Source organism: Naegleria lovaniensis, assembly GCF_003324165.1.
Source record: "Naegleria lovaniensis strain ATCC 30569 chromosome Unknown tig019, whole genome shotgun sequence".
Lineage (NCBI taxonomy): Eukaryota > Heterolobosea > Eutetramitea > Acrasida > Naegleriidae > Naegleria > Naegleria lovaniensis.
Window position 1 is genome coordinate 471,836 of NW_025407840.1, and position 20,633 is coordinate 492,468.

At 37.2% G+C, this 20,633-nt stretch overlaps 8 protein-coding genes across 8 annotated transcripts; 3 read left to right on the forward strand and 5 right to left on the reverse strand.

The window, feature by feature from the left end:
* Positions 1 to 9: 9 nt before the first annotated feature.
* C9374_003455 (uncharacterized protein) lies at positions 10 to 1,968 on the forward strand (the record flags this gene model as incomplete). The annotated part of the gene is made up of 1 exon (XM_044692985.1): positions 10 to 1,968. One exon carries the CDS (start codon positions 10 to 12, stop codon positions 1,966 to 1,968), a length of 1,959 nt encoding a protein of 652 aa, XP_044549633.1.
* A 126-nt stretch (positions 1,969 to 2,094) lies between these two features.
* On the forward strand, positions 2,095 to 3,633 carry C9374_003456 (uncharacterized protein; the record flags this gene model as incomplete). Its single annotated transcript, XM_044692986.1, has 1 exon — positions 2,095 to 3,633. One exon carries the CDS (start codon positions 2,095 to 2,097, stop codon positions 3,631 to 3,633), a length of 1,539 nt encoding a protein of 512 aa, XP_044549634.1.
* Positions 3,634 to 3,678: 45 nt separating this feature from the next.
* C9374_003457 (uncharacterized protein) lies at positions 3,679 to 6,303 on the reverse strand (the record flags this gene model as incomplete). Its single annotated transcript, XM_044692987.1, has 3 exons — positions 3,679 to 5,068; positions 5,118 to 5,775; positions 5,871 to 6,303. The coding sequence occupies 3 exons, from the start codon at positions 6,301 to 6,303 to the stop codon at positions 3,679 to 3,681; spliced, it is 2,481 nt and encodes an 826-aa protein (XP_044549635.1).
* Positions 6,304 to 6,378: 75 nt separating this feature from the next.
* On the reverse strand, positions 6,379 to 6,948 carry C9374_003458 (uncharacterized protein; the record flags this gene model as incomplete). The annotated part of the gene is made up of 2 exons (XM_044692988.1): positions 6,379 to 6,791; positions 6,843 to 6,948. 2 exons carry the CDS (start codon positions 6,946 to 6,948, stop codon positions 6,379 to 6,381), a joined length of 519 nt encoding a protein of 172 aa, XP_044549636.1.
* A 152-nt stretch (positions 6,949 to 7,100) lies between these two features.
* C9374_003459 (uncharacterized protein) lies at positions 7,101 to 9,810 on the reverse strand (the record flags this gene model as incomplete). Its single annotated transcript, XM_044692989.1, has 4 exons — positions 7,101 to 8,332; positions 8,378 to 8,987; positions 9,081 to 9,419; positions 9,556 to 9,810. 4 exons carry the CDS (start codon positions 9,808 to 9,810, stop codon positions 7,101 to 7,103), a joined length of 2,436 nt encoding a protein of 811 aa, XP_044549637.1.
* Positions 9,811 to 9,929: 119 nt separating this feature from the next.
* C9374_003460 (uncharacterized protein) lies at positions 9,930 to 12,066 on the reverse strand (the record flags this gene model as incomplete). The annotated part of the gene is made up of 2 exons (XM_044692991.1): positions 9,930 to 11,717; positions 11,830 to 12,066. The coding sequence occupies 2 exons, from the start codon at positions 12,064 to 12,066 to the stop codon at positions 9,930 to 9,932; spliced, it is 2,025 nt and encodes a 674-aa protein (XP_044549638.1).
* Positions 12,067 to 12,267: 201 nt separating this feature from the next.
* On the reverse strand, positions 12,268 to 17,845 carry C9374_003461 (uncharacterized protein; the record flags this gene model as incomplete). The annotated part of the gene is made up of 5 exons (XM_044692992.1): positions 12,268 to 12,594; positions 12,662 to 13,046; positions 13,111 to 14,223; positions 14,286 to 15,370; positions 15,428 to 17,845. 5 exons carry the CDS (start codon positions 17,843 to 17,845, stop codon positions 12,268 to 12,270), a joined length of 5,328 nt encoding a protein of 1,775 aa, XP_044549639.1.
* Positions 17,846 to 18,185: 340 nt separating this feature from the next.
* On the forward strand, positions 18,186 to 20,540 carry C9374_003462 (uncharacterized protein; the record flags this gene model as incomplete). Its single annotated transcript, XM_044692993.1, has 1 exon — positions 18,186 to 20,540. The coding sequence occupies one exon, from the start codon at positions 18,186 to 18,188 to the stop codon at positions 20,538 to 20,540; it is 2,355 nt and encodes a 784-aa protein (XP_044549640.1).
* Between the last annotated feature and the right edge of the window lie 93 nt (positions 20,541 to 20,633).

Below are 20,633 nucleotides of genomic sequence, written 5' to 3' on the forward strand. Positions count from 1 at the left end.
AATCAAAAAATGGCACCAGTGAGTGGCCTTAATTCCGTTCATTCCTCTGCTTCATCTTCTTCCTTCGGGTTCTCTTCTTCCTCTACCATTGTACATATTCAAGAAGAACCAGAGATTTTACCAACAACAAATACATGTAGCCCGAATAGCAACCAGTTTAGGCTTGGTCATGGTACGACTTCTCCAGCAGGCAAACACAAAGGAAGTACCGTATCAGTGGTGCGATGGTGTGTCCTCTCTTGCTTCGTTTGCTTTGCTATTCTCTTCTTTCTCCTTAATGTTTATTTAATCTATCATTCATTGAGTAGTCGTAGAAGTAATGATGGAGGTTCATCCCTTCCTATGCATGAACATCAACTGGAAAGTACCACTAACGCCTTGCAACATGCAATCCAAGAATGTAAAGCTTTATTAGACTCGCAATTACCTTCAGATACCGGTACAAATGCGGTCAAGAATAATGTAGTGAACAAGGGTGTTCCACAATCCAATAACATGAATGCAAATGGCAAACCTATCAATAATAATAACAACAATATTCGGAATTATCTTTCCAAGGCAATGGGTGGTTCTAGCTTAACTGTTGCAGAATTACGACAAAAGACATACATCAAGTCTCAATTTAAGGACATTACAAAATTAGATGAAAGTTTTATAGATCCTTTCTTGACTGTACCAAAAAGACCAACACTAGAAGATCCCTACATGATAAAGGAAGTCACATCATATTTGAATGAACTGCACATCAACGACAAGGGTTGTGGTCACACTCTCAACAGAAATTATTCTCAAAATCCTGTTCATGTATATGGCAAATTTCGAGGAGAATTTGAAGGGTGTGCTGTTAGATGCGTGGGTGATGGAACTTTTAACTCATCGATTGAGACTGATGTATTTGTGAACAACATACCATCTATGATGAAAAGATGTCCCCATACTAAACAATATACCTTCAGCATGGAAAACGTGGCCATGCAAATGGGAGTTGCTGAAAAACTGGTTGGAAGCACAAAGCTTGGTACTGACGTACCAGTACCTTACTATAGCTGGGCTGAATATGACTTTATGAAGCCACCTGTCCCAAAAACAGCAAGCGCTATGATGGCAGTTTTCATTTCAAATTGTGGTCCTGAAAAGCGATTAAAGATTTTAGAGGAGTTGATGAACTATGGTGTGACCGTTCATTCCTTTGGACGCTGTTTGAACAATGCAAAAGTACCAGCTCAGTTTGTTGGAGGATATTTGGACCAAAAAACAGCCCTTACAGCCATGTACAAATTCACTTTTGCAGCTGAGAATTCAGAATCAGATGACTATGTGACAGAAAAACTGTTTGGTACTTTGTCGTCAGGCAGTGTTCCTGTCTATTTAGGTGCTCCAAATGCCAGAAAATTCTCTCCAAGCAAAAAGTCTGTCATTTATGTTTCGGATTTCGAATCCACGGAGCAATTAGCAAATTATTTGATAGAGCTCGATAGAGATGACGCTAAATACAATGAGTATCTCAAATGGAAACAAGAAGGTCCCTCTCCGGATTTTATGGCATTAGTTGATCTTGCACTCGTTCACTCGTCGTGTCGATTATGTATTCGAGTGGCGGATCATCACCGAGCCATGTATGGCAATCGGGTTGGTCATGAAGTCAAGAAAATTTCCATGCAACAAGGAACATTGGCATTACAAGTTCGTCCAAGAGGAGAATTCTTTATGAAATACTTGTATTTGGAACAACATGAACAAAACATGACCGCACTACAAGAAAAAATTTTAGAACTTTACAAAGATCATTCGCCTTTCCCTGGAAAAGTGTATTCAATCTATCGACTGTGGGATCGACTTCAAAGGCCAATTGACGATAATGACTTTACTAATGGCGTATTAGCGCAAGATATAGAACTGGAGGTAATATTTACATACCCCAATCACCCTGGAAGAGGACAGTATACTTTGTGGCAACAACGACAGTAGATTGCGTGATTGTTTTGGAATGTTTTAAAAAAGATACGATGCTTGTTGTTTTTGTTGTCTCCGATAGCATCTTGATATGTCATGAGCCATCAATGCAAGCGGGTCAATTTACAATTAATTTTAAAAATGTCAAACGACAATGCTGACTCATCATCATCTGCAAATTACTCTCCGAAACCTATTGAACGAGATGGAAAGTCTAAAAGCTTCGTAAAAGCAATGGCATCGGCCTTAGAGTCTCCTCGAGATCAGGGATCGACCACCCCGCTATTAATGGTATGCTTTGATGAAGGACGTCCTTCATTTCCTTCATTGGCCAGTGCCTTGCAGCCAAAAGCATGTGCTAACGAAGAGCAGGAGAACGAACCTGTCATAACGAAGCAGCAGCTTACATCATTCATCTCTACAGAGTCATCTGAACAAGGGATACAAGAGGAGAAGGAACAGGTTGAAAGAATTTCAATAGCAAACGACAATGACGCAACAACTGCAACAGCTTGTGATCTCGTTCCTCCACCTCCTCCAATGACTAGCATCATCAAAGTAACCGTTTCCGAAAAAAAGCAAACAACGAAATGTTCAATCGATTCTGTTGAAACAGCACCAATTAGAATAGAAAATTCTGAAACTGTAGCTACAACAACATCTAATCAAGCTGGCCCAATGAAACTAACTTTGCAAAGTGAGGCTACGGTTGATAATGTTGATCCTGAAAAAATGAAAGAGAAACAAAATATTGCCTTATTGAGAAGCATTGTGAAGAAAAATAAGGATTGTTCGAGTAGCAGGAGTGGTGCTTCAAGTTCCAACACTTTCCAACAAGTGAAGGGTAGCCTTGAAGCAATTATTGTGAGCTCCTCTTTGGCTGAAGGGAATGGTGACGAAAGCGATGTGGAAGCCTTAGTGGAACAAGTTTTAAGCTCTCCTTCCTCCGTTGGGCTAGAAAATACAAATTTTCGAGAAACAATATCACAACCAGTAGACACTTTTATGGAAGATACTGTGCAGGATTTACAACTGGTTGAAAGACATGTTCACAACGTTATTGAGACAACGCTCTCTGATCTGTCAAACAGTACCTTGTCACACAATATTAACACGCTCATGAAAGATGAAATTCCTGCAGCCCTCGATCGCATTCTTTCAGGTCTTATGAAAGCCAATGACTACATGCGGGTGAGATTTTCAGAAATTCAGACTGTAATTGATGATCTCCAGGCCAAAGCTAAAATAATTTCTAATAGAACTCCTTTGGAACGACGCATCCAAGCACATGAAAATAATAAGAAAGTATTTTGTGAAATGACCACTGAGCTTGATATTAACGATCTGAAGAAGAAGGACGTCATTTCATTAAGTGAGACCGATTTTTCATCAAGTGTCGTCAAAAATATTTATTCAAGAGTAGCCAAGGTTGATTTATCATTTCCATCTTATTATCAAGTTTTAAAACATGTTGGAATTCCTTTAGAATTTGATGAAACCGAACTGATTGTTGATCACAGAAGCAGTGTGAGTATTACCACTCATCCAACAAACGGTTTCAGGAATAGTTATGCAAGGCCAACAACAGCTACTGACCTTAGTACTTCACATTCAGCTTCTCAATCTTCATCAACGCAACAAGATGCATTGTCACTGAGTGAACGAATTTCCTCGTATTAATTACGTTTCAGAAGCCGCCTACAAAAGTAAAAGGTTTGGAAGTTGTTATTTGTGAGCCAACGCTTTGGAAACTAAAATATCATTGTCCCACACTTCTTCATAAAGAGTTCCATCTTGAGCACACAACAAGGCAGGTCCATGTTTTGCTGAAAAGTGCCATGTCCCTTTTAGATATCCACCTTGTGCAAAGAAATAAACTCCTTGCCCATGTTTCTTGTCATGTGCAAACCCTCCCTCATAAACATCTCCATTTTTGTACAGGTATCGTCCAGTTCCGTGTTTGCAATCGTCTTCCATGTCTCCTTCATAGCTGCCATTAGGAAGAATTAAATGGGCTTTTCCACTTTTTCGACCACACTTCCACTGTCCATTGTACATGGAAATTCGATCTGAATAAAATAAGGTGCCGTTCCCATGAGGATAACCATTTTCAAACTCTCCTTCATATAACGACTTGTCCTTAAAAAGATATTTTCCACTACCATGGGGCAGATTGTTTTCAAAACTACCTTCATATGATTCACCGTTCGAGTAGACAATAACGCCATGTCCTTTCTTTTTATCAAATTCCCAAGAACCTGAATAATGATATCCTTTGCATTGGTAGACGCCGTAACCGCAACGAAGATCATCCAAAAAATCACCCTTATAACTTGATCCATCTTTAAACTCCAAGTACCCTTCTCCATGCTTCTTTCCTTTCACAAATTGTCCTGAATATGTATTTCCGTTCGAATAAAAAAATGTACCTTGTCCATGTGGTAATGCTTGCAATTGATTTGTTGATGAAGGGTTGTAGATGAACGAACCTACGTATTTTCCAAGTTGTGCAAAAGATATTTCAGCACAACCCACACTAAGGGCTTCAGCAAGAGTGAGACGTTCTATTGGTGACCGTTGCGATTGGCCAGCAGTTTTTGAATCTTTAGGTGGTGTAAAACAAAACTCATCATTAAAGTCACGCAACTCGCTTGCTGGTCCCATTAGCTTGGAGAAGTATTTAGCAACAAATTCGTCTTTTTCGGCTTTAAATGGAGGACAAGAAAGAGAAAGCTGCTCATTCAGCCGTTCCACATGCTTCCTTGTTTTCTCAATTTGTATATTAATGTCCTCAATACTTGATTCATTGAGAAAACTCTTTTCAGATTTACCGCAGTGTTTAGCTGGAGAAAAAAGTTTTCGGCCATGAACTGTAACCTTGTGATTGATGTATGCTTTGTGGGTTGGAGAACTCGGATTATATTGAGAAAATAATGAACCAATGTCATGTCCAAGCTTTGGTTTTCGTTTGTTTTCGGATGGAGAGGAGAAATGCATGGGTGTTGAAAGAATGGTCTTCATCATTAACAATGGTGTTGAACATTCCTCATCATTAAATTTTGGTGATTTGGTGGATAATGATTGTGAGAACGAATGAATGAAAATTGGTATATGCCTATCAACAAATAGTGTCATACAGTCAATCATGCTTTTGAACCGCTTACCTTTCAGAAGCGTTTGTTGGAATAACTTGTAAGAAATGTCGGAAATGAAATAATCGATTCTCTATCATCCAATTTGGGGTAGACTCTGAAAAGTGCTCTGGTATCCCTAATTCTATTTGAATGCAATCGTCCTTTTGCTCTATCACCTCTGGTTCGACATCAATAAGCTGATGTTGCATGACCGAACTGTTCTTGTGAGTAATTTCTTCCCGAAGTTTAAAATTGATGTTTTCGAAGGTTGATAAACCTCTTAATATAATGGATAGCGTGTGACTTGGATCTACTTCAGTATGCATCTCTATTGACACGGATTCACTTTCGATAACTTGAAAAGTGTGAAGATTTTTTGAGATGTCCCTTTCAGGTGTTTGTGCAATTTCATGACTTCCTCTTTTCACTGTTAAAACAGAAGTGCTTGTAAGCAGCCGTTTCAATTCGCTTGGAGTGCAACATTCGGCTCGTGCACAAATATAATAATCCACGCTGCAATGTGGATTGGTAAAAGAAAGTGGTAAAGCATGATCTACTGCAAAAGAAAACTCCAACGTATGATTTCCAGGTTCCATTGATAAGTAAAGAAAATTTGTCTCTTTCTTCATAAAAATATTTTCTTCATGGGTCAAGAAAACTCGCTCTTTTCCAATTAATTGCACTTCAGCTGTGGTATCATTAAGGTAATTTTGTAATAATCATTATTGTGATATTTTTAAATATATGAAAATTACCAAGACATTTGCATCAAGAAAACAGTACCTTTCTCTAGATCAATGTGAATAGGAGTGTTTAGTCTTAGGTATCCTTGGATAACTTCTCCCGGTGAAAACTCTTTGTTGATTTTTTGATAGTGAATGGTCAGTTCAAGACTACAGTCGGAATCATCACGTTTTTTGCTTGTAGGTGTTTTTGAAGAGCTAGAACTACTACCTAAATTAAACATTATCATCTTTGGTTGATTGCTAACATGGGTGTTGGTAGTATCAGTTTCAAATGAAAGGTCATCATACGGAACTGCATATAGCTCAGAGCTTGTTGTGGAGCATACACTGTCTGATTTGTTAAGTAAATGTTGCTCATCTTGAGGTTCCTCCAGGATGATCACTCGACTCCGTGCCTCTGACACGACTATGGGTCGTGTTGTGTTGTTCAAAGTGCTTTTGTCTTCATGATGAGAGGGCGTTGAAGTCATACCAGTAAGGATTATTTTTTAATGTGATGAAAAGTTTATTTCTAATTAATAATTTAAATAACATTGGAATTGGTATTAATTCTTGGGAAAAGATAGTACTGCTTTGAACTGAGCATAGTCCAATTTATGCCCATCAATAGAAATGTTCTTTTCTTTTGCGACCTGCATCACATCAAAGCAAAGATCAAATTTTTCGCAAAATGATTTTACGTCGCTCAAAGAAACTGTTCCACTCTTGTTATAATTTCCTCCGAGAGCTGAAAAAGCATCTAACAGATCTTCTTCATTGGCTTCATCATCTTTTAATGCGCTATACTTTTGTAACAACTCCATAAACAAATACCATTCAATTTTATCAGGGTTGAAACCTTCGGAATTTCTTGCTGAATTGAGGCTATCTTGGCTCGACTGACGGGTCAGCCCATGATTTGTACTTTCTTCATCGATCAACTTTAGCATCTCGTCTAGCGTAATTTCATATCCGAGCTCTACATACAACGACGGTCACTGTCGTTTTATTTTGAAATCGTAACACATACCTATGAACGCATCTCGAGCATCAGAAGCCTCTATATAACCCAAATCCTGATAATCATATGAATCATATACTTCCTTAATTCTATCAATCTCTGTTGGTGATTGCATTCTATTTGCCTGTTTTTTTAGAAGCAGAAACTGTAGTTTTTAAATTTTTACGTAAATTTTGTATGACACCTACGATCAGCCACAATTAAAGAGTACATAGTCGAACGGAGAGGAGAGGAGGCATTCTTTAATTTAATCGTTTTGAGTCATGATTAAAATCGGTATGGAGAAATTTGTTTACCGTTAAAATAAATTGCTTTGGAAGGGTAAGGTACTTGAGACGGATCGGAAATACATGAATCCTCAGAGTAATTTTGAATAAAGTTCAAAAACTCGTCACACATTTGCTTCATATGTTGAGTGTGACGCTTCAGATTTTCTTCATTAAACAAACTTCGCTTAATGACAACGTCGCAAACTTTCTTGTTAATATCGTAACTTGAAAGTGGAATTCCAAAATGTAAATCAGTTGGAACAATGGCTTGTGTGACACCATTCTTTACAATTTTAAGCAGTTTCACACATCCAAATGAGCATTCTAAATGAAGCTTTTCAGTGAGCTTGTTCATAATTTTTTCAACTGCGTCCCAATCTTCCTCGGTTAGATCAACAATCTCATCAACTGCTGCCTCTACGGTTTCTGAAGGTGGCTTCAATACTCCTCCGTCTAGAACTTCTTCTTGAGAGTCATCAAGAGCAAATGCAGGTTTTTCACGTTGACTGTCAGTGGATGAGTTTTCACTTGCAGCATGGCGTTTTTGTGTAGAAGTGCTTCCATTGTCATGATGATGATAATTACATCTCTCAAATGGGAATGGTACATCAAATGTTTGATTTTCAGACGAGTTCTCGTCAATCATTTGAATCATGTTTGGAGACGTCATTAATGCTTCATTCAAAACCTGCAACAATATCCTGGAGTGAACAGCATATGGTTCTTGTTCCCATCCAGAAATCATAATTTTTTCATTTGTTCCTATCATTCCTGGAAGCTTTCTTATACGCTGACCTCTGCAGAATAATACAGTTGATGGTCCCAGCTCACAGGAAACATACATGTACAATTTGAACCAAGGAGAAGACACATGGGGAAGTGGAGGGCCATAAAAATTGGGTAAGTTTGGTAAATTAATAGCTCTTGAGGCAATTGGAGCAGTGGCAATAAGAATAGCATAATTCATGTCAAGAATTCGCATCTTGGTTCCATTATCCAAATTGTTCAAACTTTCACAACGGATCATATCAACACCACCATCCGAACCAACAATTCCAAATTCCTTACTGTTTTGTCGAAGGAATCTCAAAGTATTTCTGAGAGCAATGGCATGGGTATAGTATTTGATGGCTTCACCTTCGTTATCAGTAGGACAAACTACCTTGTCGAGCTCTTTCAAAAAGTCATCCAATAACTCATCAGGCATCTTTCCAACCTCAAAAAGAGTCACTAAAGTAAATTAGAATACCTTGAAAAAACAATAATAAAACTCACCTGCATGATTCTTTAAACCTTCAGCCAGGTTACCCATCATTAAATAAGCAGTGAGTGAAGAGTCAAACAAGAAACAAATTCTCTTCATCTTTTCACCTTTGTTTTCGAAGCTGGAGGTAAATTCTAGCAAGGAATTGTTCTCACTTCGTGACATGTTTTTGCCTTCATTGCTCATCATTTCATCATGATATTCGTCTATTGACAATTGCCAGCTATTTTTGTATTGATCTTCGCTTGTATCTGTCATGTTCTTGGGTTTTTGAACCTTCTTTTTGGCAAATCCTAGTCTGCAACACACAGACACTGCAGACTTTACCATATTTTCGTCTACTTGAAGAATTTTTGACAATTGACTAACTGTGGTTCTTTCATCTAAAGTGACTAAAATATCGTACAATAACTTTTCAAAGTGATCGTTTGGTGTTCTGTTCATGATGAAACCTTTGAGTGGAGGAATTACAATGTAATCATCACTGTTGATTGGGACATGAAAATGGACCAATCCTTTTCTGTAAATTGAAAGTAATTCGGGATAAGGAATTCTGCATGCAAGAATTTTCCCTTCATTTTTAACCATTGCGATTGCTATCGCTTCTTCAGTAGTGAGAGTCTAGGAATGAAACGAATTATTCATAAAGTGAAATTGTGACAGAAAGTTATGATCACAAATAATATTATTGAAATCAGTAACAGGGACACTCACGTTGTAAATTTTCAAAAATTCTTGCTGGGGCATTGGAAACACGTCAACAATCCACCAATAATCAATCTTTGTATCTACAGGTTGTACTGGCAATTGTTCTTTTAGAATCCCCTTATTGAACCTCCAAGTCCATTTTTTACTCCTCACCTTGTTCATAATGTCAATATATTGATTTCTTCCAATTCCCAATAGCCTGTTGACATCTGCTGCAGTAAAATTGGGGAGTATATCATATGATTTTTCATTTTTCATAATCGTGTAAACCATCTCTGAATAGAAAGTAAAAGGTAACATTCCAAGTTCATTAATGATCACGTCCGAAAATTGATATGGAAACAACTGATGTATATTAAATTACAACGTTATATATTTTGTCAGGTATTTCGATCGTCCATACATTTACAACATAATAAGAATGTCATTCCAATTTCATGATTATCAACAAATTAGCTATGATCATTCTCATCTCACTTACCCGCAAGTTATTTCTCAAATATTCCACCATCTCCAAATAATAATCCTTCTTATTCATTAACAATAACGAAACCGGAGCTTGTTCATAGGGCAACTGTCTTTCCATTGCATAGTCTTTCAAAATTCGATCAAATAAATTCTTGTTTCCTCCTAAAACTTCCTTCACATCCACCGGTAAATCATCCCAGGAGCAATTGATAAATTCATTGATGATCTCGAGTTGTTGCGATGATGATGATGACGAAGAAGCGCTCATGACGATGAGATTTTTTTGATTTTTTTTGGATTTGATTTATTGTGTTGCGCTGGAGCGCGATTTATAAAATTGAAAAACGGGGTGGTTAAGGGAACAAAGTTTATCAAGACTAGTGTACATTAATTTTCAGTGACTGTGTAATCGCTAAGATCCCACTTTGGTGGAAGCACTTGGCTTGGGATAGCAAATGCATCAATCAACTCCAAAGCAATCTTGCTGACCTCTTTAGAGTAAGAGACCACAAGTGAGTCAACCTTCTTGCCCAAGTTTGGACACAAAACTCCATTGCTGACTAACCAGCCCAATGCTTTTTGAATTTGTGTCAATCCGTTCAACTTGCATAAAAGAGTGAGCGTGTTAGAAATTGAGAAACTGCACAAGTTGGAGGCCTTCAAGAATTGTTCGTGAATCATTCTATCAGCAAATGCCAAACCAAGTTCGTTAGCAAAAACAATTTCATTCTTCCAAGCTTCCCATTCGTCTTCACCCCTTCCTTCTCTATCTCTCAATCTCTTGATCAATTCCTCCACCATCTTAATTTCTCTAGTTCTGAACAAGTAGAGTTGATATTTTGGACATGTCAAATCTTGCTCTCCATTAAACTCTACCTTTCCATCTTTGTAATATTCAAGAATAGTGCCACAGAAACATCCTTGTTTCACAGCTTGAGCATATTGAGCAATAAGATACTTGGCAACTTGTTGGAGCAATACTTGATTGTCTCCTTCAAATGTGACAAAGACGTGAGTATCTCTTAAAAATCCAGAAATAAGGTTTGGAGCACGGAAACCAGCGCCTCCACAAGCTTGTCTACAAATATCAGCAGTGTTGAGAGTATGGAAGCTACTTGCAACCTTGATGGCCGATGTCAAGCAGTGACCAAGAGCATTAGCTTCTGCATTCTTGTGCTTGTGATGATATTGTTCACGAACATGGGACAATGCCGATGACAATGCATAGGTTTTAGCAACCAAAGGCATTAATCTAGTGTAGTGAGATGGATATTCCATAATTGAAATTTCACCCTTTCCTGGTGGACCGAATTGCTTTCTTGCAAATCCATATCTTACGGCAATAGCAAGGCATGATTTAATACAAGCAGAGCCAAGTCCTGCAATGACAACTCTACCTCCACTCAATTCTCCAACAGTTGCACCAAAATGTTGTGATTCTGTCTTGAATTTGCAGATATATTTACCATCAGGAGCCACATCACTAAATCTGTTGAGGAGATTTGTACGAGGAATACGAACGTTATTAAATCCGAAGGAATAATTGTCAATTCCGTTCAATCCCAACTTGTACTCAACATCTTCAACGTAAACTCCAGGCAATAACTTTTGTGTGTTTCTGTCACGCATTGGAACCAAGAAAACGTGAACTCCCTTTCTTTCTCCATTCAAAATGAGTTGAGCAAAAACTACAGAGTAGTGACAAAATTGTCCACCTCCGATCCATGTCTTCATTGCTTTTGGATTTGGTGTATTGACAATAAATTCTTGAGTCTTTGGATCATAGGTAGCAGTTGTTTCAATACCTCTGACATTGGATCCGTGTCCTTTTTCTGTCATTCCGAAACAACCTAATACTTGAAGTCGTTGACCCAATTTAACAAATTCATGATGTCTATCAGTACCCAAGTTTGCCAATGTACCACAAAACAATGAATATTGAACAGCCATCTTGACACAAAGTGAAGTATTGAAATGACCAAATGCTTCAAACCATGCCACAAATCTTCCATAATCATTTCTGAGTGTATTTAACAAATCAAATGGAAGTTCATCGGCAAAGGTTTTTGCCCATCCCATCAACACTCTACGAGCTTCTTGATAATGCAAAGTGTCATAATCAAAGAAGTGAGGGAATGTTCCTTTGGCCAATGTTTGTCTCACTCGTTCCTTGGTCTAATGATGATGCAAGAAGATTTGATGCAACAAATGGTCAAAAGGAGACAACATGGTTTTCAATCGGAAGGTCATGATGAGAGGCTAGAAAAAACAAACTCGAGATACTTACATCAGCATATTTACCATCCAAGAAAGCCTTTAAAGTCTCAACATCAACTCCGTTAGAGCCGTATTGTCTTGCTCTCGTGTAGTTATGTTCCAACATGAGTGGTGTAGCAGCGCTGGTATCATTTCTCTCCAGAATACCGAGAGTTTGATCATGGAGCATTTCTTGATGATGAGTGGTTGAAGCCATCAAGTGATTCAAATGAATCTGAAGACGGCGCTGTTGAGCATTGGGTGCCATGTTGAAGGTGTGGTTGTTGTGTTTGAAATTTTCAAGAGAGAAGTACGATGATGATGTGTGTCCGATCAAAAGGATTTTTTTTTGAAAATTTGTTTTCTTAATTCCCGGTCTTCAAATGGAAGTATTTGAATTTCTCCGTTTTGGGCGAATGTTTACAACTTTTATTAAGGGTTCTTTGCTTGGTCCAACCATTTTCATTCGTTACTCAGCATCATTGTGCTTGTCACTTTCTACTGCATTTGGATCCCTTATTGTGCTAAACTCCAAGGAATTGGACAACATGTGCTGTTCAATATGACCATGGTTGTGATGATGGATTTCATCCTCCATCATGGCGTTATTGGCGTTATTGGAGATCTTGAGTTCGGGTAGAGGATTGGTGTGATATTTGGCCTTCAATAGATAGCTCTGCATTAGACCCTTCCCTTTCACATCGACATGGCGTTCCTCAAACTCAAAACCAAGATCATACACTCTCTCATAGGTTGATCTGGAAATCTGGATTCTTCCCGGCACTCCAGTGGATTCCTGAGTTTTTGAAAAAATTATGTGTGACAAATGTTGAAAATAACATCACCATTATGAATGTACTTACCATTCTACTGGCTATGTTGATGGTGTCTCCCCACAGGTCGTAGGCGAACTTAATTTTACCAATCACTCCGGCTACTGCTCGTCCAGTATTGATGCCCACTCGGATATTCAACAATTGATCTCCTTCCAATGTCATTCCATACTTTCCGTCGTTAAAGTCTCTAATGACTTTGAACGTGTCCATGGAAAACCTTAATACTTGTTCGGGATGATCTGAAGATGCTGCACCATGTAACCCTCCAACTGCAAAATAGGCATCACCAATGGTTTTGATCTTTTCCAAGCGATACATCTCTACCAACGAGTCAAATCCATTCACAATAGTATTTAACATTTGGACTAGCTCAGTAGGCTGCATATTGCTGCTCAAGTTTGTGAATCCCACCCTATATTGATTCAAGTTATGAGTCAATATACAACCATCTGAAGAACTAATTTCGAATTACTTACATGTCGCTAAAGAAGCAAGTGATATCTCCTAGTTTTTCTGCGATAAATGTCTCTCCTTGCTTTAAACGATTTCCTACTGCTTCCGGTAAAATATTCTTCAATAGATTTTCCGAATTCTTCTTCTCCTCATTTAACAACGTTTGTTGTTTCTTTTCTGAGGTCATATCTTTGATCGTCATAACAATGACTGTTCTTTTTTCTGAGAAATGAGTTGTAAAAAGTGTGAGTCGAGCTGGGAATTTGCTATTATTCCTACGCACGCATTCAGCTTCGAATAATTCGTGAGCTGACCCATCACTTGATCGTTTGCTTTGTTCAAAAAGAGAGCCTACCACTTTCTTCACTTGAGTTTGACACTCTCCTGGAGAAAATAAGCTGTAAATAGAATTTCCTAAAATATCAACGCTTGACAGTCCAAACATCCGCAATGCAGAAGGGTTGCATAACTCAACCTCTCCCTGCGCGTTGATGATTGCTGATCCATCAACGTTAGAGTTAATAATGTTAGATACACCTTTAAAAACAGAACCTTCATCGTCAGAGCTACCTGGATGTATTCTGCGATTTGAAAACTTTTGCATGATTGGATTGGGAAATTGATGATATAAAATCAAGTTTCTGAGAGTTTCATTTCGATCTACAAAATCGGTAGGAATATAATTCAATAGTATTCTGGTTTGTTGATAATGGTCTGCTGCATTCTTTAGCATGGAATGTAAAACCTTTCCAAAAACTAAGGTCAACAATAGCCCACAACTACTAAAAACAAGCAATAAAACGAGTGATAGCTCTCCAGACACTCTAATAAATTCGTTCATGTAAATGACAAGTTTGTCACTCAGCGGATATGAAATCATGCTGACAAGGTTATGCTCCATAAATATTTCTGTTGGGTCCATATTTTTGGATGAGTTAAGTTGATTGAGATAAGCGTTTCGTGTGTGTTCACAAACTTCAGTAGTTTCTGTTAGATAATCTGTCATTACTTTCTCAATTCCCAAGCAATATTGAATACTTGTTTTCAAATTCAAAGTCAAGTTATGTGAAGCTAAATACTCTGTGCAATTGGCAGCAACACCACTCTTCAGCAACTTGTCCAAAGAAGGATACAAGCTATGATAAGTCGAAGAAAAGTTAAAAATCGTATGATTAAATGAAATGTGAGTGCTACTTACCCTATGACGGGATCATCATCGGGTTTTGTTACATCTCCATAAATTAGCTCATTCCAGTTTGCGGCTACCATATCAGTCTCATATCGAATCAAGCTATACAGCTCATCAATAGTTTTAGCTATTGATAAATACTTGCTCCCATATTTCACATCGATGGTGTCAACATAGTTCTTCAATCCAAAATTAGTTAGTAACTCTCCTAAATAAAACGAGTTTCGTTGCATGTGTTCGATAACATTTGCTGATAGTCCAACATTAGTAAATGTAAACAAAGCGTTTTTGGCGTTTTTGAATGTCTCTAAATAAAATAATCCTACACACAGTGGTACAAGCAAGGACAAGAAGCAAATGACCACAAGTGGTGCATATTTTGATTTGAACGCTTTGGAAGCAACGGTAGTGTCTAGCGAGGCCTCAACAGACGTCTTTTTGCTGAGAGTGTGATATATCTTTCCAATCATTTCTTTTGTTGTTTGCCTTTCGAGTAATTTCATCAATCTTCTGAAATACATTTGATTTTGGAAAATAATAACATTGAGAATCAATCCAATCACACAACTCAGACCTAAGGAAACAAAAAAGTAAATCTGGGAGTGTAACATCAATAATCTGGTACCATCTTTTGATTTTTCCACGTATCGATTGCAGAAACCTTCGTAAATGTCGCTAAAATCAAGCTTGTTAATCCATAAATACATGAAATTAAAAGATGAAACAGATCCCATAAATGTTGAATTCATAATCTTAGCAACCATTTCTCTACCTGCTGATGTGTTGAGGGAGTTCATATTCAAAGCTTCGCTCAGATATGAACCTGGGAAGTCCTCATTAATTATTTGCTCGCTATATTTGAGAATAGAGTTTGTAATTTCAATAATGGAGACATTTCTTGGCTGTGGAGTTCCTGTAAATGTTTTACCCATCCCTGATGACGATTCAAAACCAGGAACATATGTAGTGTACATGCTTTTACCATACTCTGTATAAGTGACGGCGTCAAATTGAACAGCCTGTCCTAATTCGATCAGTTGATGAAGAATAGTCTTATCGTTAGAGACTCGTTCAAAAAAATAATTCACGTATTCCTGTATACATTTAAGGCTCATTTCACAAGATCGCTCTCAAATAAAATAGCCACATACCTTTTTGCTTGGTAACGAGTGTCCGTCATGATACAAAGGCCAGTCATATTCATAATTCAGGAAAATATTAACAAAATTTTGCATACTTCTAATGTTTCTCATTACGGAGAGTGGAGTGGTTTGAGGCATACACACAAATCGCAAATTTACAATATTATTCTTGATTTGAGCACTATCTACAATGTGTAGCACAATTCCTCCAATAATCAAAGCAATGCACATAATAATGTACAGATAAAACGAGAAAAATTGGATAGTATTGGAAACTCGAGTTTTCAATGCGTTTCTGAACAGAAAGTCCTTTTTCTGTTCATACTCAAAGCCAACAGAACTTGCACTTTCTAAATTATCGAGTATTTCTTGCGCTTTGCTATCTTGCTCATTCACGGTGGTATGGGGATTTTCTGTAGAAAGTTTGTACTTCTTGTTGGAGGACATGTTACTGTCGCATCTCATAGAATCGTTGGTTGGAACAAGCTGGTTGTTTTGTTTTGAGAGAGAGTTTTTACGAAAGGAAACGAATTGTGCAAGTCTCTGTTCTTCCTCCATTTGACTTGCCTCCATGATAATAGTCTGAGCTAGTTCCTTATCGAATTGGAAATTTTCTACATATGATGCATACATTCTCAAGTATGTGGTATTCTTCTTGTTCACTAATAGCTCCTTATATAGTTGGTCGCATTCACTGACCACCTCAGTAATCTTTTTTGTTATCTTTTCGAGACTACTTGTCTTTACAGGATCGCTTATCATTTCCTTAAAAAAGTCTCTATGTAAACTAACCAATATTTCCTGAGCAAGCTTCACACTTTGTACTTTCGAGTCCGCTTCATTCGCGTCCGCCTCAATAACAGTATGTAATTCTGCAGCATAATGCTGCAATTCCTTAACTCGATATTCCACAATCATTCTAAACAGACTATTTTTGGTGTTTTTGGATACTCGATTCATTAATTCGAGTGCTTGTGTTGTGTTAAAACTTCCTTCATTTCTGTGGTCATATCCCATTAATAATGCAGCATAATAAAGTAAATCAGTATCTGTCGATTTTCTTAAGGCAAACACTTTGGAAAAGGTCAAGACCAAATCTTTTTCTGTGAGCACAATATCGTCACCTTCATCCGTTTTTAGACCAGCAATCACAGTGGCAAATGAAGACTTGTTGCAAAACTTAAAAAAAGAGCGTAAATGAGACAATCTGTTTTCTTCTTTCATTTCCTGGAATATTACTAACGCCTTATTGTCTAATAATGTAAGAATGGCTTTCTTGTTGTTATAAAGTGAAACTCCTTGAGGACTGTTGTCAATGTGTTGCGCTATGGCTTCCATAATTCTACCCCTCACGGATTTGATAATGAAAAATAAATAAGCTTCAGTTGCCAAAAATCCACCAACGAATCCACAAATAACAAGACCCAATGTTAAAACAACACCTATCTCAATTCCCAAGTATAGATCTTGCTTTGGGTTCACAATAAAATTCACTAACGTCCCCACACAAGCTCCCAACCTTGCACAGCCTACACCAACCATTAAAGAGTTATCCATGCGTCTAAAGAAGGGACAACTTTTCACTGTCAACAACAGGAAGAGTAAGGACAGTAGAGTATTGAAGGTAATGGCAGCATACGAGTATTCGATAGGAATTGCAAACATTCCAACAAGCCCTAGCATTGAAATTATATCCAACAATACTAAAATATAGGGATGTGAAGCAACCAAAGGAGTAAAGCTCAGTGGATGTAAATCATGGGTAACCAGTCGCGAGAATAGCACGAACATGAATAAACCAAGAGTGGCTACAATAGAAAGAGCCATCAAAACGGTGTTTTGTGATCCACTACAAGACATAGATGGAAATCTATTCAAGGTCAATTCTAGTGTTTCAGTAATGATGCGTGTTCTGCTACAATCATAAAAGCCAGCCATAGCAAACATGAAAAAAATAGAGAAGGTTTGAGAAATGATTCCAAACAAATACAATATTGCTTTGACTTTTGACGTATGGCTGTGAGCATTATTGGTAGCCCACAGTGAAATCATCCATACCAAATAGCACAGTGCAACAAATGCTATGATCAAGCATGTAATAATTGTTCCTTCCATATAGCCCAGCCAGTGAACAAAAAAAGTTGACGGAAAGTTCAGAATATCAAAAATAATAGAGCCAACACTTCCCCAATTGTAATTCCTCGCTGTTGGCATAAATATCACACACCACAAGTAAATAATTTGAGGTATTAATGTTCCTATATACCACCTCCATCCTAATCGTGCCGTATTAAACTGTAGTGAATGTATAGTTGTTGTCACGTAGTTATTGATCTCTCTTGCCACAGAGGGCTGACTGGATCGTGAAACAGTCGAGTCATCGGCGCTTTTGTTGCTTTGATTGAAACTTGTAACCTCACTAAGCATTTGTGATTCGAGTAGAGTTTGTGTTTCTGATGAAGAATAAGTGATGTGTTTTTGTTTTTTACCTTCATTCTCTGTTTTCGTTGTTGTAGCCGTGAAGCGGACTGACAGTACCGTCATCATTGCACTTTGCGAGAGGAGATGATCTGGTTTGTATGAATTCGTCTAAAACAAAAAGTCCATGCTGTATGAAGAGATATCCTTCAGCGTAAATCACAAATTGTCAGGGAGGGTGAGCCAGATAGAAAAAGCTTCGTAGGCAACCAGCCTATACCCAACCATTCTTGGCGACGTTGACGAACTCAAGTGTCATCACGAAAATAAACATCTCCAACCAAAAAAAATGCCTACAGCAAACAAAACGTTCTGGCAGAAGCTGAGTGATCAACACAACCACAATGCTCCCGATATTCGTTCAACTGCTTCAATAATGCCGTCAGTAAAGAAAAGAGTTTATTTTGAAGATCAACCGTTCATGGTTGAAAATATTACACCAGCTACTAATGTTAGTTATGAAGAGTGCTATTCCGAACTGAAATACGTTTGCAGAGGTATAAATCGGAACAATTATTCTAAATTATTAACAGGAAAACAAATTTATAATTGCGATTATGACATAATTGGCGTTATTCGAGACGAACTCACCTTAGAATCAGCATGTTGTTCAAAATATTGTAGTATTTTTCAAAATCAGTGTCGTCAATGTAGTGAATTGGAAAAACACCTAGTTTCAATCATGGAAAATAGGCATGATATATTTGAAATGCTATTGAAAGGAATTTTACCACAACCCAAGCAATTAATATCATTTCCATTATTGATGTATGAGTTATTGTGTAAACTTGTGCCATTTATACCAGTCAGCCAAGATGAACACAAACTTTTAACAGTGTTTAGAAAAGCTCAAACTTCATACAATGAAGCATTGTCGACACAATACAACAACAAACAAATTACGAACAATGAACACCGTGATACACAAGCTTTGAAGGTTCCAAGGTCAAGCTTTACTCCATTCTTAGAGACATTTTTTGGATCCTTTATATTCAATCAGTTGCAAAATTATACAAAGAATCCATTTCATCACAAATATTCAGAGGTTGAAAGAAGATATTGGGTTGTGATGAAATATTATTGTGGAAAACAATTTTTCATCAGAATGGGAGGAGAGCGCAATCAAAATATTGAACGGAATAATTTTAATCATTTAAAATATAATCTAATTATACCAAGTTGGAATACTGTTAAACAATGGACACCTGCTGGTTGTTATGGTATGATTCCCGACATCACACTTACCCTAAAGAACATGTTACTGCCTGACTCTTGTAAAGATACATGTATCTCGTTTGATGGAATGAAAGTGTTTAAACATTTTGATGTTTTGGGAGATCAAATTGTTGGAAGTGAAAAATATTGTTACACTGTTGAAGACGTGAAACAATTTGGTGTTAAACATCTAATAGACCAAATGATTTTATTTTCTATTAATGCCATCGATAATTCATGGCATTTACCGCTGGGTTGGTTTGGAGTTAGTTCTGAAACAGACGTACTTGAATTTGTCACTAGCAAAATACTTTATTTCAAAGAGTTGCTCCAAGAATCTGTAACAATTGTGTGTGGATGTTCTGATGCAGAAATTGATGCACATGCTGTGCAAACAATTATTAGAAAAAAACACAAAGACTTCATTTTCGTCAATGATTACGTTCACAATTTCAAAAATCAACGAAATGTATTATTTAATGGAACAATATTGCACGAGAAAATCTCAATGCAGACCATAATTTATTACATGATACAACATAGGACATTGTATCGATTACTCGACAGAGAAGAAGTTGATCCTACGGATATTATGAATTTGAAATCATGTCTAAATTTAACAGAACGACCTGTATTGCAAGAATTACGTAAAATTGGCACTATAGAGGCAAATAGTGTTGCTGGTTACCTTGAATTAATTCGTGATATTTATGACTGCATTAATGATAACAGTCCGGATATAATTGATATTTTGAGTGAAAGCAAAACAATTTTCGAAAAATTACCCAATTATCCCAAAAAAACGAAGAAAATATGTGTTCACACACTTGAAGGATTTCTTGCATTAGCGTCTCGGTTTCCAAATTTCAAACCCAGTTGCATTACAACAAATTATGAAGAGCTACTCTTTTCAATAATTCGAGGAATGTTTCCCAAGCCAACAACCAAACAATTTTGCCAAAGCGCACTATTTTCATTCTATATATTTTTAATATTACATTCCACTGACGATGTTCGTGGGTTCTCACTCCCAGATATTCCATTAACTGATCATTATTTTGGTATGAAATTGGTTATCAAGATTTTACCAACTCTTCCTGGTCGAATTGTACTTGATAGAAATGTCAAGAAAAAAACTTGCAAAGAATTACAAATTATTAATCAAAACGTAGCCACTTACTCAAGAAAAACTACGTTGAGGGCTGAAGTGTGTGCTCCTAAATGTATATATTTATGCTGCCCTGTTTCTGGATGTAAAAAACAAAAACCATATATTATCAAAGGGTCTTTTACAAATCATTTGAAAGCTAAACATCAATTTTCAGACGAAGAAGCAGAAGCAACAGTTGCTCAATTAGAATGTTTGCAATTTTCTGCTCAATTAGAAAAAGATGTTGCTTTTAGGAAACAAAGTTGCAAAAACAATTAGAATATTATTGTACAACACAAACCACCTTACCTGATTTCAAAATTCAAAAACAGGTTGACTATTCAATATAATTTTGCACCTCTTAAATCAATT